Source organism: Cyprinus carpio, unplaced genomic scaffold (genome assembly GCF_018340385.1).
Source record: "Cyprinus carpio isolate SPL01 unplaced genomic scaffold, ASM1834038v1 S000006805, whole genome shotgun sequence".
In the NCBI taxonomy this organism is placed as follows: Eukaryota; Metazoa; Chordata; class Actinopteri; order Cypriniformes; family Cyprinidae; genus Cyprinus; species Cyprinus carpio.
Window position 1 is genome coordinate 66,944 of NW_024879391.1, and position 17,442 is coordinate 84,385.

The 17,442-nt window shown below is 40.4% G+C and overlaps 1 protein-coding gene and 1 long non-coding RNA gene across 2 annotated transcripts in view; both read right to left on the reverse strand.

Annotated features, from left to right (window-relative positions):
- The window catches only part of LOC109110613 (NACHT, LRR and PYD domains-containing protein 3-like), an 80,972-nt gene that overhangs the window by 29,477 nt on the left and 34,053 nt on the right, over positions 1–17,442 (reverse strand). The window contains exons 9-10 of the mRNA XM_042756138.1: positions 2,407–2,580; positions 97–270 (exon numbers count right to left, since the gene is read on the reverse strand). Of these exons, the coding sequence (XP_042612072.1) occupies positions 97–270; positions 2,407–2,580 (348 nt within the window). The remainder of the gene's footprint in view (positions 1–96; positions 271–2,406; positions 2,581–17,442) is intronic.
- On the reverse strand, positions 3,266–16,574 carry LOC122144926. Its single transcript, XR_006159959.1, has 3 exons — positions 16,499–16,574; positions 16,208–16,378; positions 3,266–3,285 (listed from the first exon to the last, which is right to left on the reverse strand). It is a non-coding gene; the product is annotated as an uncharacterized LOC122144926 (long non-coding RNA).

The window sequence follows — 17,442 nt, forward strand, 5'->3', positions numbered from 1 at the left end:
AAGATACAGCTTGTCAACTGATTGTTGTTGCAGCATGGTTCCAGAAAGGTTATTTGAAATGTACAGTTTTAATAAGTAATTGAAGGTTTTAATCACCTGATGGTCTTCAGATTATAGCGCTTATCCTGTAGTAAATCACTGAGCTGCTTCACTCCTGATGGTCCAGGATCATTTCCTGTGAGATCCAGCTCTATCAGGTGTGAAGGGTTTGATCTCAGAGCTGAAGCCAGAGCTTTATAACCTTCTTCAGTGATACTGCAGTCTGAAAGTCTGTATATGAAAGAAGCTGTTAGGTTTTGCATATTCTGTGCTAAATAAACAAAATAAAGAACACTTCAAGTTCAAAACAATATTGTGATGATAAATAATAGTTAGACAAATGAACAAGCTAGACAAATTATTGCCATAGAGTGTGCAAAAATGTATACTAATAGCATTTTTAAATTAGCAAATACAGGCACTGACCAATGATTTAATGCTAACATCTTACTAAACAAACTATTTCTTCCAACAACAAAGAAATTTGTTATTATTATCTACCCTTGTTTTGTATTTTTTCTCAAACACAAAGGAGATGTTCACAAAATATTAGTTTAAGTCAAAGGAATTATAAGAGTAGAGTAACTGAAATTATAGCCTCCAGCTTCTCCTTTTTCTCTGGTAATTTAATCAACAACACTATAAATTTAAATGTAGATCAAAATGCTTAATGAAAATACATACTTTAGTTTTTCCAATTTGCATTCTTCTAGGCTTTCAACAGAAGACAGATCTTCTGTATTCTGAGTTTTCTAGTTTATTTCCACTCAGATCCAGCTCTATCAGGTTTGAAGGATTTGAATTAAATGCTGAAGCCAGAGCAGTACAACCTTCCTCTGTACACTATTATTTTCATCTGTAGAGAAAAAGAGAGAGAGTGAGAGGAAAAACAAAAACAAAAGACTGGAAACATTCTTCTGATTATTCCCCATCTCATACAGCACACAACTACACAATCCAAAGAAGGATAAATCTATATGTGATGGTTCAACTAATCTTAGTCCTCTCAAAAAAGAACCAAAATGCTAGTACTTTGAAAAATGAAATATCAAACAATAATATTATACTTTTAAGGGGATTTTATAAAGTATTGAACCATGTGAAATACTTACATCAGTGTGTTGAGTTTACAGTGTTTATCCTGCAGTAGAGCAGAGATCTGATTCACTCGTGTGTCTCCCTAGTTCATGTTCACTTGTGATTCAGTTCTCTCCAGGAGTAACGGTTTTTACCCACAATTCCTGTCACATACTGACAGGCTTCTTCTGCAGCAGAACTCAAAAACCTGCAGAAGAGAAGATGAAGCAGGATTTAATTAAACTAAACTTGAGGTATTGAAAAACAGCATATGGTTCAGATGGTAAACAGTGTTAAATTATGTTAAACTGTTATGAAACACATTAAAAAGTCAAAGTTAAAGTCTGCTTTATTGTCAATTCTTTCACATGTGCAGCACATACATACAGAGAATAGAAATTGCATAACTGTCAGACCCTTGGTGCATACAGTTAACTCTAAATACTAACAGTAGACATAAAAATACAGATAAATACTGTCTAAATATATATAAATACAAACTATACAAATAATGACATTGTAAAAAAGAAATAGATGCAGTGGCGTAAGGCACATGGCAGTACAAACCAGTGAAATAAACAAAACAGTGCAGATAAAATGAGTGTAGTGCAAAAAGAGCTTATCGATCTGTTTAAGGTAATAAGAGCTCAGAGAACAGTCTTTAATTAAACTGTCAGTTACTTTATTACAGAAATAAAATGTCTTCAAATAATTAACTTGCCAAATAGTTTATTTTGCATTATTTCATCACATCTCACCTCAGTGTCTTCAGCTGACAGTTTGGATCCTGTAGTAAATCACTGAGCTCCTTCACTCCTGATTGTCCAGGTTCATTTCCTGTGAGATCCAGCTCTATCAGGTGTGAAGGGTTTGATCTCAGAGCTGAAGCCAGAGTTTTATAACCTTCTTCAGTGATACTGCAGTCTGAAAGACTAGAACAGAAAACAATAATTTTCCTTGTTGAGATACAGTTTATCATACAGATACTGAGCTTTATAAATAACTTCTAACTATCAAAAATGTATGATTTTCTCCCAAAGAATCTATAAATAGATGCATTAACCAAATCCTTGATAATAAAAACATAACAAATTAATAATTTAACAAAAAGTAAATGTTGTCATTATTCATTCAACCCATGTTGTGTTTAAAACTTAATTTTTGAGTCAAACACAAAAGCAGATGTTGTGCAGAACATTAACCCCTGTCTAAGAGAAACTATATGAAAATAATAAATTAAACATTATTGTATTTTAGCATATAGTAATTTGGATTAGTGTCAATACGCACTTCAGTTTTTCTAATCTGCATTGTTTGTTTTCTACCAGATGACAGATCTTTTTAATTCCTGGGTTTCCTAGTTTATTTCCACTCAGATCCAGCTCTATCAGGTTTGAAGGATTTGAATTAAATGCTGAAGTCAGAGCAGCACAACCTTCTTCTGTAATACTGTTATTCTTCAGCCTGCAGAGAAAGAAAACAAGTACAGGAAACAATCTTCAGAGCCACGACATGACACGCATACTAATACACAAGCCAATAACAAAAGGATAAATCTATAACTATGGTTCTGTATTCTGGCAAACACTTTAAAGAACAGCAATGATAAAGCATTCAGAAAAATGTAAAAATACTCACATCAGTTAATGTGTGAGGTTTACAGTGTATATCCTCCAGTAGAGCAGAGATCTGATTCCTTTCGTGTGTGTTTCCCTAGATTCCACGTTCACCAGATTCAGCTCTCTCTCTCAGGATGCTTGAGTTTACCCCACAATTCCAGTCCACATACTGGACAGGCTTCTTCTGCAGCAGGATCCAAAACCTGCAGAAGAGAGAGAGGATGAAACAAGATTCAGTCTCAACCTAAACTTTGCTTGAAGCAAATTAGATCTTGAGCAGCAGACTTTACTTGTGGAAATTAATATTTTACATTAATATAAATCCAGCTGCATATAATTCTATTTTTTGTACTATCTCATCACGTCTCACTTCAGTGTCTTCAGTTGACACATTGGATCCAGTAGTAGACCATTGAGCTCCTTCACTCCTGATTGTCCAGGATCATTTCCTGTGAGATCCAGCTCTATCAGGAGTGTGAAGGAGTTTAATCTTCAGAGCTGAAGCCAGAGCTTTATAACCTTCTTCAGAGTGATACTGCAGTCTGAAAGTCTACAGTAAAGATTTGACCTTTATTAATATACAGCCATAAATATTTATTTTCAGCGCTTGTCATATATCTCAACCATGCAGCGTTTTCAGCCACACAATATTTATTTTAGGCTTCAGACATTTAAATACACATAAGTGCTAGCAAAACAATACATTTATGTAAGTTTGTAAAATACACACTGATGTCTATGGAAGTGGCAATAACAATCCTTTTTTAATTAAAATTTGATGACGTTGTTTTTTCATATCGGACACACATTGTATAGGTATCTATAAAGTTCCTTCTATTTTTCACCAGCAACATTCTTTCATGTATTTTGGGAGAAATGGATGAATTTATGTGTTGTAAATCTGACAGATACGATTCTCTGAATTGCAATGCAAACTAATATAGCAGCGCCCATCATGCATGGCATCATGGCATTGTAAATCAACTAACAAGATCATTATTATAAAGCAGTTTAGCAAATGACAAAACACATACTTGAGAGATCAGAATATCAGATAATTGGCATAGTTAACAAGTGAATATTTTGAATAAAAAAGGAAAAAATGAAATAGAACTGATCTGGAGAATCTGTCATACAGCACTAATCGTGACAAACCATGCTACTGAGTATTACAAACAATAAGGTGATGTGTTCTAAATTAACTGTCAATCTCATGCTGGGGGGTCAGCTAGAATATTTTAAACTTGTGTGAAAGGGTTAATTGAAAAGTCTCATCACAGTACATCCAGCACAAACTGTGCTACAATATAGTGTATGAGTAAAAATGCAACTTTTAACTATTTTTAAGAAAATCAAGTTGTAAACTTTGAGGAGTAAAAAAAAATAATTCTTAATAAAAACTGCAAGATAAAACCTTAAAACTACATACTTGACATTAGTTCATAAAACATTTGAGAATAATAATAAAAAAAAAAATACCAAATAATATAAAACATAGTCGGAATTGGTGCTCTGCATTTAACCCATCTAAGTGCACAAAGGTGGTGCTCTGCATTGCCATCTAAAGTGCACAATACATGAGTGAAGTGAACACACCGTGAAATCAATAATAACTGGAGCAGTGGACGGCTCTAGATCCAGCGCCTGAGGAGACAGCTGGGGGTTCCAGTGCCTTGCTCAAGAGAACTTAAGCTTCATGGGTGTTGAGGGTGGAAGAGGCTGGCTGTTCATTCATTTACTGTGTTTTGATCATCTGATTTCTATAACAAACTGTATATCTACAATAATAAATGAACAGAATACTCACATAAGTTTGTCTGAGCTTACAGTGTGTATCCCTTTAGTAGTATAGCGATCTAGATTCACTCGTGTCTCTTCTAGTTCACGTTCACCAGATTCAGCTCTCTCTCCAGGAGTAGCGGGTTTTTAATGTGAAGAACTTCAGTCAGATATTTACAGGCTTCTTCTCCATCAGGACTTTGTAACAACCTGGACACAGTAGAAGTACATTGATATTATCTACCATACAGTGATTTATTTTCACAAGCTTGTGAAAAAGCTTTTACAAAATGTCTTTTTGACAGTTTAATTTTCCTTGATACATTTTTTTTAAAGACTATTGTTTTAAATAACAATCACCTCAGTGTCTTCAGTGAATAGTTTGGATCCTGTAGTAAATCACTGAGCTGCTTCACTCCTGATTGTCCAGGATCATTTCCTGTGAGATCCAGTTTCATCAGGTGTGTGAAGGGTTTGATCCTCAGAGCTTGAAGCCAGAGCTTTATAACCTTCTTCAGTGACACTGCAGTCTGAAATTCTACAAAAAAAGAAAACATTAATTAAAATTGACAGTGTGGTTCAAGTTATTACAATACTGCACAAACTGCAAAATATAGACTAAATCACACTAAAGCTGAATAAATGCGACCCAGCGGACCAAAACTAGAGCCGTCATAGTAGGTCAAATTTTATTTATTTTATTTTTATTAAGATTTATATATCATCTGAAAGTGGAATAAATAAACTTTCCATTGATGTATGGTTTTGTTACTTATATATATATAACAGTATATACACACATATTATTATTAGTGTGTGTATTATTTATTTATTCTTTAATTTTGAGCTGGTTCTAATCAAAACCCAAATTTTAGGGGAACAAAAAGAATTAGTATTGTATTTGTGTACTAAATATTAGTATTGTATTTACAAATAAACACTTAGTTATAGTTTTCAGTCTTCTTTAGAATTTTAGTTAAGTTTGCTCTTTTGTGTTTATTGAAAGAAGGCTGTAAATGTAAGTCAATTTTAAAGCTCCAAGATTTATTTGTGTATATAATACAGGCAATCTTTGGTCTCATTAACTTATTATTAATATTATTATTATTGTGTATGTTATTATTAAGATTCAAGATTTTTATTTATCGATGAAGACAATTATATAGAGCAAATATAACCAGCAGTGAAATGTGAGTCAGGTCCGCTCCATGGTTGGTGCATTATTAAAGAAATACAACACAGATGAAAATATATATAAATATAGCTATGAAAGAATGAAAATAAAAGTAAACAATAAAAATATAAAGAATAAAATATAAAATATATAAAGAGATGTATTATGCACAGCCAAGAATTAAATATATAGTGGAAAATAATGTGCATGAAAGTAAACTGTAGTCTTAAATATTAAGATATACAGAGGAATGTACAAGGAGAGGCAAGCTGTGCAAACAAGGTTGACACTTACAAGTATGTCAATGTCGAGTTCTGGTAGTGAATGATGAATATCTTACTGATAAAGTGTAATATTAAGTGGAGACATAGAAGATGTAGGAGGACCGTGGTTTTGAGTATAGAAGAGCCTGATGGCTGGGGGGCCTAAGGGGAAACACCTCCTAAGTCTCTTCCGTTTTTGACATCAGGGGAGCTACGGGAAAACGTTCACCAGATGGCAGCAAAAGTCGAAAAAAGATGGTTACTGGGGTGAATATGGAGTCCTTGGATTATGTTTAACAGCTCTGCTTTTGGCAGCGCCTGAGGGTAGATGTCCTGCAGAGAGGGAGAGAGACGTGAGATCGCTCAGCTCAGCGAAACAACTCCTGCAGGGCTTTGCAAGCATGACTAAGCGCTGTTCCCCATACCACACTGATATACACTGCAGTCAATGCACGGGCTTTTTGTCCTTGAAAGTTGTTTACATGACCTGACTAGAAACTCTGCTTTTCAGGCGTTTGGGAGTAGATGATAACAATGAGTGGGACAAGCCAGACCCTGGGGATCGCTCAGCTAAAAGCTCTACTCTCTCAGGGCTTTGCATTCAGTGATGTGCGTACCACCGTGTACTGGAAGTCAATACGCTTTCTGGCCCTGGTAAAAAGTTTTCTAGGATTAAGAGTAACCTGTGTTCTCAGCTGACTCTAGTATGGTAAAGTCACTGCCTGGCTTTATTAACCTGAGTCCATGAATGTCCAGTGGTAGTCTGTTTACACGCGAGGAACTTGGAAGCTACTCACCCCTCTCCACAGGTGTTCCGCTGATCATTAGAGGAGTATAGGGCTGCTGCTGTCTCTTCCCTGGAAGTCAACAAATCAGCTCTTTAGTTTTGCCTCCACACATTCAGAGAGACAATTTGTCCTGGCACCATGATGTTAATTTCTCTCTATACCTCATTCAAGTATCTGCACGGTCTCATTCCATTTATTGTTGGAAATGGGGCCCAGAACCACCAAGTATCATCAACAAATTTGATAATAGATGGTAGGCTGTGGGAGAGGACACCGCATGATCATGTGTGTCGAGAGAGTAGAGCAGGGGACTCAGGACACAGCCCTGTGGCAGCCTCCTACATTCAGGGTGATGGAGTCAGAGGTGTAACTGGCCTACTTCCACCACTTGAGGTCTGCCGGTGAGGGAAATCAAGAATCCAGTTGCATAGTGAAGAATTCAGGCCGAGGTCCATGAGTTTAGAAGCTAGTGTGATGGGGACTATAGTATTGAAAGCTGAGATATAGTCGATAAATACTTGGCCTTTACATAGTTCCTGTTGGCTGACTGTCAATTTGTGTGTGAGAGAAAGAGTGCAGGATGTGAGAGATGGCATCATCAGTGGATCTGTTGGGGATAAGCAAACTGAAGAGGGTCCAAAGTATCCGGGATGGAGGGAGCTGAATAAGTTTTAACCAGACCCTCAAAGACCTTCATGACTATTGATGTGGAGGGCAACTGGTGACGATAGTCATTCAGGCAAAGAGGGGTTATTGTTCTTAGGCACAGGGATGACAGATTTTTTTGAAGGAGGTAGTGGAACCCCGATGTAGCAAGAGACTCATTTAAAATGGATGTAAACAAACCAGCGAGCTAATCAGCACAGGACCGCAGAATACGGCCAGAAATCCCATCAGGTCCGGCTGCTTTCCTGACATTCACTCGCTTTAGAGAAGCCCTCTGAACCTCGTCCTCAGACGGTGATTACACATGATTATTTGCTGCTCCTGACTGCTGCTTTCTGACGCTGATGATCGGCAGACTCGGCGCTGCTCAGATGCTTTCAAAGCGGCCGATTACAAAGTGTTTAACTCGTCAGCCAGCGACGGATCTGCTCTCACCTCTGCAGAGGATTTATTTCCAAAGGCACAGGATGGTTCTTAGTCCCTGGCCTCATCGTCGGGAGTCATTGAGCGCTGGAAATGTGACTCTATCGTTCCCTGTATCGGAGTTTGGCGGCTCTTACTGCGCGGTCGGTGAGCATATACCGATGTTGTACTCACTCATGCTTCCCGACAAAAGACCGGAAGTTGTAAGCAGCAGTCGCTGCTTGTTTACTGCTGCACGGATTGTACTCATCCACCCAAGGTTCCTGATTAGAGAAGGTCCTTATAGATATGTATCCGTAGCTTGTTGAAGCTAGCGTGTTACAAAGCTTAATGCTACATCCGCGGAACTCGTTGATCGTCAGAAGAACTCTGCCTGAAACATGTCCCAGTCTACGTCATCAAGAGCTTCTGTAGCATGGCTTCTGAGTGGGCGGACCAGCGCTGTCACCAACCCTCTGCAACGGGGTTCTTGAACGAGGCCTGTTTATATTCCGTGTAGGGAGGAAAATGGGTGGCATGTGTCCGATTTGCCGAAAGCAGGTAGTGAAGCCGAGCTTTGTAGGCATGCTTAAACTGAGTGTAGCAATGATCCAGTGTATTCGGTCCTCTGGTTGGACAGGATAAATGTTGATAAAAAATTAGCATAACCTGCCTGAGGTTGGCTTTGTTAAAGTCCCCAGCGATGATAACAGCAGCATCAGGATGTTTGTTGATGTGCCAGCTGGCGCATCGTGAAGCCCGGACAAAGCCAAACCGGTGTCAGCTTGTGGTGGGATGTAGACAGCAGTAACGATGATACGATGAAAACTCCCGGGAAGATAGAATGGGCGGCAAATAATAGATAAATGTTCCAGATGAGGCGAGCAGGAGCGCGACAGAGTGGAGATATTCCTGGGGTCACACCATTTCTTGTTAATCATGAAAAACACTCCTCCACCTTTGGATTTACCGGCCTCAGCTGTCCTGTCCATCAGCAGTAAAACAGAGAAGTTTTTCAGACGGCGTTACAGCACAGCGCCGGGACCGAGGGCTGAGCCATGTTTCAGACAAAACAAAGGATGTTGCAGTTCCCTAATGTCCCGTTGGAAACTTATCCTGGCTCTAAGATCGTCCATCTTATTCTCCAGAGACTGGATCATTGGCGAGCAGAATGCTGTCGGTAGAGGAGGACTGTGAGCTCTTTTCTCAGTCTGTTGCGGACCCCAGCACGTGTTCTCGCGGTGTTTCTGGATCCGTCGCCTGGGGTGGTTATTCAGGTGGTCATTGTTCATCTCGTTGTTCGGAGGAGAATCTCAGATGGCCACGATGGGTTGGAGGATAAAGTGCCCTGAAACAGGTTAGTGAAGCGGTATCCAATGTCCTTTGTCGTAAGTTATCAGTGCAGAGGTTATGTGTGCAAAAAAAGAAAGCAACAAGTAGGTAAAAAGTAAATAAACACAATCTTTAGCGGAGCGACCTGACGGCGCACCTAACCTGGCAGCGCGCCATCTTGGTTTATTATTAGGGCCGCTTTCTAGCTATTTCGATCGCTTCCAGCAAATCTTAACTATTAGTGCCCCATCCCACTCCCACTCCCAAACAAGAAAAAATATGATTACGTACAAAATAACATAAAATTGATAAAATTGCAAATCTTAAATAACAACCTTGACACACTGACACACATGTATAGTTTTTTTTTTTTTTTGACACATTTCCAAATTATATTCGCATATAGGTTATTATAATTTCTTTTCAGACATCAGTTTCTTGTCACATTCAATTTGGTTGTCATTGTAACGACACTAATTTGTGGAGATTACACAAATCTGAATGCATTATTTGCAAATTGAATGTTAGGATAAACATTTTGCATAATTTATTATCTGTAATACCATTGTAGCCACTGGATGCCTGTATAGCTCTATGCAACAATCCCTAATTTCTAAGAACTTGTCATCACACATAAATTAATTTTATTCCATTTGGATTTTTTGTCTTTATTTATTTTTGTTTGTTTGTTTTTTGTTGTTGATTTAAAGAGTCTGTTTAATTGTTTTGTCAGTTATTACATTATTTCAGTCAAACCTATAAAACATTTTGTTACCCCAAACTACATATAAAAGACTGATCAGTGGCATAAAAGTAATCAGAATGCAGCTACTTGTTCCTTTGTTACTCATTGATGTGTGAAATTCATCTTTAAATAACGAGACACTCTGCCCTCTATGTGTATGATGCTGCTCCCATTAAGCGTTGTTGGAAGTGAATTTATTGATTCAACATTTTGACACTTTCATAAGGATGCCTTAAATTCGTCAAAGCAGTTTAATAAAGGCTGTATTGATCTTGTGAATTAGCAAATTTTATTACACCAATTTTTTTTTAATTGGCTGTTAAAAGTTTGTTGGGGATATTACACAACACTTTGAACCTTTAACAATGCATTGGCACAAAAATGCACACATTTTGGACCGATTTCACAACATGATTTCTTGACTGCCACAAATATTGCCTAAACAAAACAGCCTACTGATTTTGTGCACTTTTAATTGTACCAATTTTTAAATTGGCCTTTGAGCTTGGCTTTATTGCATGGCAAAAAAAAAAAGCCTTACCTTGACAACGCACTAACAGAACCCCACTGATCGAATGATGTTGTTGAGCCGCCCAAATGCAAATTTTGCATGCAACAATCAGGCAGCAACTGACAGCACTCTGAGCCAATGGCATACAGGCATCGTCAGAATGACAGTACTGTAGACCAATGATTTAAGGTGATCCACTGGGGGCGGCAATCATATTACAGGTTGGCCGTGCCACTCATCACAACCCTGCTAAAATGTAGTGCCAGTACGTGCGCTCATTGGCACCCCCTACTGCTGGTGGCGTCCTAGGTGACCGCCTAGCTTGCCTATGCCTAAAAACAGTACTAGTAACTATATTTTTCCATAGCAAATAGTTTTTTTTTTTACCAAGGGCAAAGTTTGTAACTTTATATTTTTATATAATGTAAATGCTGTATATCAGAGCGCTGCCTTTGTACTTTTGATAGAATTGTTTTGGCAACTTTTATGTAATGGCTATTGTTGTTTATTAAGGATTATTGTTCAATAAATAATATTTTATATAAATAATTGTAGCATTTAATAATAGTATTTCATTTTAAGAAATAGTCTGTGTGTTAGTATTGGTGATTTTTGTTACATTGTTATACCATTAGATGGTGACAGAGACTGTAGAAGAATCAGAAACAAAGACTTATGTTGAAAGGGTCTAAAGTTACCTTGCAAGTCGATCCAGTCAGAATCGATCCAGAATCGTTGGAGAGAGAATCATGATGCATCGATCCATCAAGTTTTTCTCCCACCCCTAGTAAATAATTGGATGAGTAGTAACTTTCTAAAGTTATATGAGGATAAAATGTAAGTTTTTTTAGTTGGCTATAAAACTAGTGAAATGCTATTTAAGAACTTGGTTAAATTAACTCCTTAAGTTCTTCAGGAGTTTACAAGTCTTGGTGTTCTTTTAGATTCTGATCAGGGAAGCTAGTTCTCTCAATATTTTTAAAAGAAAGTTTAAAAACATTCCTTTTTATTTTAGCATTTAATTAGTGTGTTAGGAATTGTTAGAAAAAAGTTCCCTTTCAGTCGGTCACTCTCGACGCCACGTCAGTGACTGACGAAAATGGGATATCACTTCGATAGACCAATCTACTTCGGAAACTAAAAAATAAACGAACCCACAACATCATCAAACAATTATATCAACCAGCCGCCGCCAAACACAGAGTAAAAAAAATAACGCCTCACACACACTCAAACTCCATCCCCAGTCCGTTTGCGTTACGTATGCGATGCAGAAACAGCACGGACTCATTGTGCTTTCACACAGGACGCGTTTGCAGTTCGCTACTGATCCGTGGCTTTTTAACACAAACACAACATTTGTCCATCATTTTGATTTTAAATCATGTAAAAAAAAAAATTAAAAAAAAAATTAAAAAAGCTTTTTCAGCATTGTAATACTCTATCACAGTACAGTAACAATCTTTCATAGACATTAGTTTAAACTCAAATATAAACAAGGTATTATTTATGCATTTGACTTCTAGGTTTGTATAATAAGTTGCTCAAGCAAGGCGGTAACACATTTAAACACAGCATTTAGCCTACTTTTCTTGTTAGGCTATCACAAACATTTAAAATTAAAACTCACCACTGACAGAAACAGTCGGCTCTCGTGCCTTTTGCATTTAAATCTTTAACAAAAAAAACCACACCTCACAAAAAAAAATGTTTTTCTGCCTCCATAAAAGTGCATATATTGTTGCCTTGTTTATCTAAATGTGCCCTTTTGTCTTGTTTTAAAAAATAGCCAAAAAAAGCCACGTGTTGACTGTGAAACACAGTAGACTTTAATTGTATCAATTTATTGTGAAATTACTGCATTTCCATGGCAATCCATGTTCATTTTTAGCGCAAACAATGCGCTGTCACTTTAATACAGCACGTGCACAACAAAAAAAAAATACTGTCACGCAAACGATCGCTGCACTGCTGCAGACGACTGGAACGACTGATGGATCAGCGAACCGTGTGCAGTGTGAACGCTCTATTCCGTTAACATGGGTGCGTAAAAAAATACGCAATGCATACGCACTGCAGAGTATGTGTGAAACAGGCGTAAGGCAGCAGGTGCAATGCATACCAGCTTTTTACTTCGGAGCCGAGCGTTAGTATCGTTCTGCTCAACTGTGTCTGCTGTGAACTACGAGTTCAGCATGCTCTCCGGAAGCTTCTCGCTGTGTTGGCAAGATGGCGCTCAGCGGTGTTGCGCTCCAGCGTCGAGTTGATTGCACACTTCAGGCTGCACTACCCCCTTGTAGTGTTGCAAGCCGGCCAATTCCCTGTGCGCCTCAGCACTAAAAGAGCATTTCCTAAAGAGCAAATTTCTCTAAAAAGAGCTTTATGGGTGCTGTCTTTAGTAAAGACGACGGATCGTCCTTATAAGGATGCCGCTTCACCCGCGTGCGTTTTCACGGTGCGGTCATTACCTGGCAACGGGTGATGGTCACGATCGCTGCCTCACGTGTCTGGGCAAACACGCTGAGGTAGCTTTCGTGGATGAGTCATGTTCCCTCTGCGGGAAGACCATCACTCCTCCTGCATCTCTGATCCAGTGGAGTAATACAAAGTAATACAGAGCATACAAAGATCAGTTCCTTAATGCCTGTGTCCCAGACCGGCCTCTTCGGTGACGTGGTCGAGAACCTGGCCCAGCAGTTCTCGGCTGCACGGGAGCAACTGAGGCAGTCCAAACTTCTGCCCGGCGGGCAGCTGCTGCCTCCTCCACCCCGTCCGCCCGGGTTGCAGCCCCCAGCCTGCTTTTCGCGTGGGAGGCGCCCCTCGCGTCCTCCCTCGGCCTCCCCGCGCATCCGCAGCAGCCTCCAGCAAGTGGCTTCATAGAGCTGGGTGTAGCCAGGCCGCCCCACCCGCCCTGGCTCCCCCTCACTAAACCTGGCGGTGAGAGGAAGAGCAAGAGGCCTCGGGATGGGTGACCCAGAGAGAGATAGCCGCTTTCTGGGGGATGGTAAAAGCACCTCTCCCTCCCCTGGAGGAGGGCCGGGTGGAGAATCTGTAAATCTCGACGAGAGAGCGGTTTTCTCTATCTCTGGTTCCCAGGAGGGCACAGAGAGTTGCGGACGGCCAACCACCGGACCTCACTCATCCTCCTCCTTCGCCAGATGACAGCAGCGGGCGGTTCGAGAGCGTCAACGAAGGCCCTACTCACGCACCCTCTGCCAACCTGTGGAACCAGGTGAGCCTTGCACCCCACACTCACACCCCTCTCCGGCCCGCTCACAAGCCGCCCGAGTTGGGTCCCTGTGTTCCACCTCGCTGCCCCACCGCGTGATGCGGCTGTGGTTCTGTTGGTCCCGCTTATGCGGTTTCCTGCGCCTGGTCAGCTTACCCAGCCCGGCCTCGCTGGCTTCTGCAGACCATCAGCCTCGCGGCTATGCGATTCCAGTTAGGCCTGGTGTCCCCCCAAGTTCAGCGGTATCCGCTTCACTACAGTGAAAGCGTCCGATGCCCCTGTTCTGTGGGTAGAGATCGCAGTCCTACTGGCGAAGGCCACGATAGAACTGGTCCCTCCAGCCGATATGAGATGCTACGTAGACCGGACACAAAGCTTCAGGACCTCAGATCAGCTCTTTGTCTGTTACGGAGGCCGGCAGAAGGGGAATGCCGTCGTCTCTAAGCAGAGGATGGCCCACTGAATTGTGGATGCCATAGCCCTGGCTTATCAGGCACAGGAGTGCCCCGTCTGGCTCAGGTTGGCGAGAGGTCGCATCAGCTAGTAGTGCTGCATCTTCCTGGGCGCTTCTGGTTCGTGGTGCCTCACTGATGCAGATACATATTTGTAGAGGCTGTGGGCTGGGTGACCCCCAAATACATTTGCTGGGTTCTATGGCCCAGCCGTGGTAGAGCCGGTAGACCTCCCCTGTTCTCACCTCAAGCGGTGAGTGCGGCACAGAGAGGGCCCCGGTTAGTGTTGGCTTTGCTAAAACTGCTCCAGAGTGTCCGTACTGTAGACCCCTGGTGAGATCCTCCATCATCTCTAGGCAGCTGGACGCGGCAGAATGTCCAGCGACAGGCCTTCATGATGAATCAGTGGAGAACCATGGAAGGCTGGGTTCCATATTGAGACCTAAGCTTATACCAGGTATGCGTGATAGTCCACGGTATAGCCTTTAGAGCCCGATGGTTTCTCGGGTAGACTTCTGCCTTCCCAAGAGGCTTTGAATCACCTCAAATTTCTCCATATACACCTAAAATGAGATGCTTATATGTGTATTTGCTCCCAAAGACCTCCTTCGGGAAGGATGGGGCTTCTCAAGAGCTGGCCCCTGTTCCAAGCAGAACTGGCACGCTTTCCCAGTGTTATCCAGTCTCACCCAGTGAGGTAGTGCTTTGACAATGGTGAGTGGAACTACTTGTTCCAAAGCCCCGCCTACACCTAATAGGGGCACACAGGCGGCTTGCACAGGGCACTGAAGGCAGCACCCATGGCGCTTTTGGTAGGGATCCATTTTCTTTCGTCGGCTCACCGACGTGGCGTCGAGAGACTGACTGGAAGGGGAACGTCCCCGGTTACGTGATGGTAACCCTCGCTCCCTGAAGGAGGGAACGGAGACGCCACGCCCCGGTCAGCCATGGTTGCTGTACTCACCGCTGAGCCGCCGGTCTCGGCCCGGCTCTCAGCTTAAAACCTGGTATGCATTGCACCTGCTGCCTTATTATACTCACGCTGTGATCAGCGGCAGCTGGATGCACAATTGCATGCCAATGTGCATTGGCTCATTTTAGTTTACACTCGAGTAGATTGGTCTATCGGTGATATCCCATTTTCATCGGTCACCGACGTGGCGCGCTCGCTCCCTCCTTCAGGGAACGAGGGATTTTTTAAGAGAAAGATGTATTATGTTTCAGCTCAAAATAGCGCATAGATCATTTATTATTCCATACTGAAAATTAAAATTTTTTAAGAGAAAGATGTATTTTTTCATACAAATCACCCCATCCACTCCCCACCAAAAGATTTCCAAAAAAGTTTAATCACACGTTTACAGCTCGTCCCTCTAATACTCTGCCAAAACATCTGTTTGCTTTTGATTTTCAGGTCTATCTGGTTCAAGCTCACCATGATAATGCAGTTCATTGCAATTTATTATTTGCATGCATTTTAAAGCAATATCAGTTTAAACTTCTTACAAATCTAAGCCCCTAGTTGCACACATCTAAAGGGAATGCACAGAAAGTTTACTGTCAAAGCACATATCGCTTAGGGTAATAAGCTTCTTTATAGTCTTATTTACGCAGAAATAAACTGTCAAATAAACACAAAGTTATGTTAAAAACACAAACAGTCAGTTATGTCTGTGAACGTAAACAGCTGGGAAAGAAATCCCATGTACTAGACTAGATACTAGATACTGTACTAGACATGGACTAGATCTGCTTTAGAAAAATACATGTTTTAATTTAGTAGCGTACCGTGTACAGGTAAATTTGCAGTTTTCTGGAAAACACTAGTTAAAAAATCCATTAGTCTAAATTATTATGGTTTCTTCACCTGTTGCTATCCACTCTGTGTCTGTGGAGCAGCTGCCTGATTGCAGTCTCCAACACCGAGAGCAGACGAAATGACAGAAGCAGCACAATTGGGCAAATATTGGTGACATTCATTCTTATGCGAACAAACATGTGTGTAACAACAAGCATTACTGAGTTCAGCAAAAATATCATTGTTTTGTTTACATATTGTACAAAGCCAATAAAAAAAATATTATGGCAGGCCTAGTTGTGTTGAGTGTAGTTGATGCTGAAATGTACTCACTTGAGTATCTCCAGCTCACACACAGGATTCTTCAGTCCCTCACAAATCTCTTTGACTCCTGAGTCCAGCAGACGGCTGTTGTTCATGTTTATCTCTTTCAGGATGGTTTTGGAGGAGAGAACAGTAGATAGAACTGAACAGCTTTGCTCTTTCAGCTTACAATTCTTCAGCCTGAACACAAAAACAGCATTATTTATTACACATCAGATCAGCGGGTCTTCATATCTGCTCCACATATCCTTTACAATAACTAAACAGACATGTCATAATGTATAGATGATCTTGACTCACTTCATTTTCTCCAGTTTACTATGAGAGTCCATCAAAAGAGCAGATAGCTTCTCCCAACCCAGATCTCCTAATTTATTCTTTCACTCAGATCCAGTTCTGTCTCAGAAGTAGGATGGACTTTTACCCAGAGCTTCAGGGTGAGATACTCACGATAAGCTCCAGTCTGGATGCAGCAGGACTTTTCAAAAACCTACAAGTAGAAGGACAACATACAGAAACTTTGATTAGTCATTGGCATAATTGCTGTTAAGTGTTATTTAATGTCATTTGTATGCCACTCTCATCCTCTACCTAATGAGTTCATATTTTTGTAATGCTTTGTATCGTAACCTCGCTATATTTATAACTGTCTTCAGTTCTACTGAGAAAAATACATACTGGCAAAAAAAAAAAAAAAAAAAAGCAAAAAAATCAGTTGTGCAGATGGAATTGAATTTAAAAGACCTTAAATTGAAATTCAGTTGTAGTAAATTCTGTTCATTTCAAAAATTATCACCCTTTAATTTACAGCATCCATCCTGTAGTAAATCACTGAGCTGCTTCACTCCTGATTGTCCAGGATCATTTCCTGTGAGATCCAGCTCTATCAGGTGTTAAGGTGGAAGGGTTTGAGCTCAAGAGCTGAAGCCAGAGGCTTTATAACCTTCTTCGGTGATACTGTCAGTCGGAAAGCCTTAGAAAAATTATAAAAACACAAATTGTAATAAACATTTGCAAGCTGAGATGAATTCATCACTGGAATATCAATAAATATAATTAAATAAACACTACATTTTACCTTATCAGATAATGCCACAGTTAAAGCCCATACCCCAAAAGTTTTAAATAACTCATATTATTATAATAAAACTAAAGCCTATACTTTCACTTCTTTAATAACTGCAATGTATCAATTACAAACACAATTATGATGAGTCTAAGTGCTGCATCCAATTTAGTCTTCC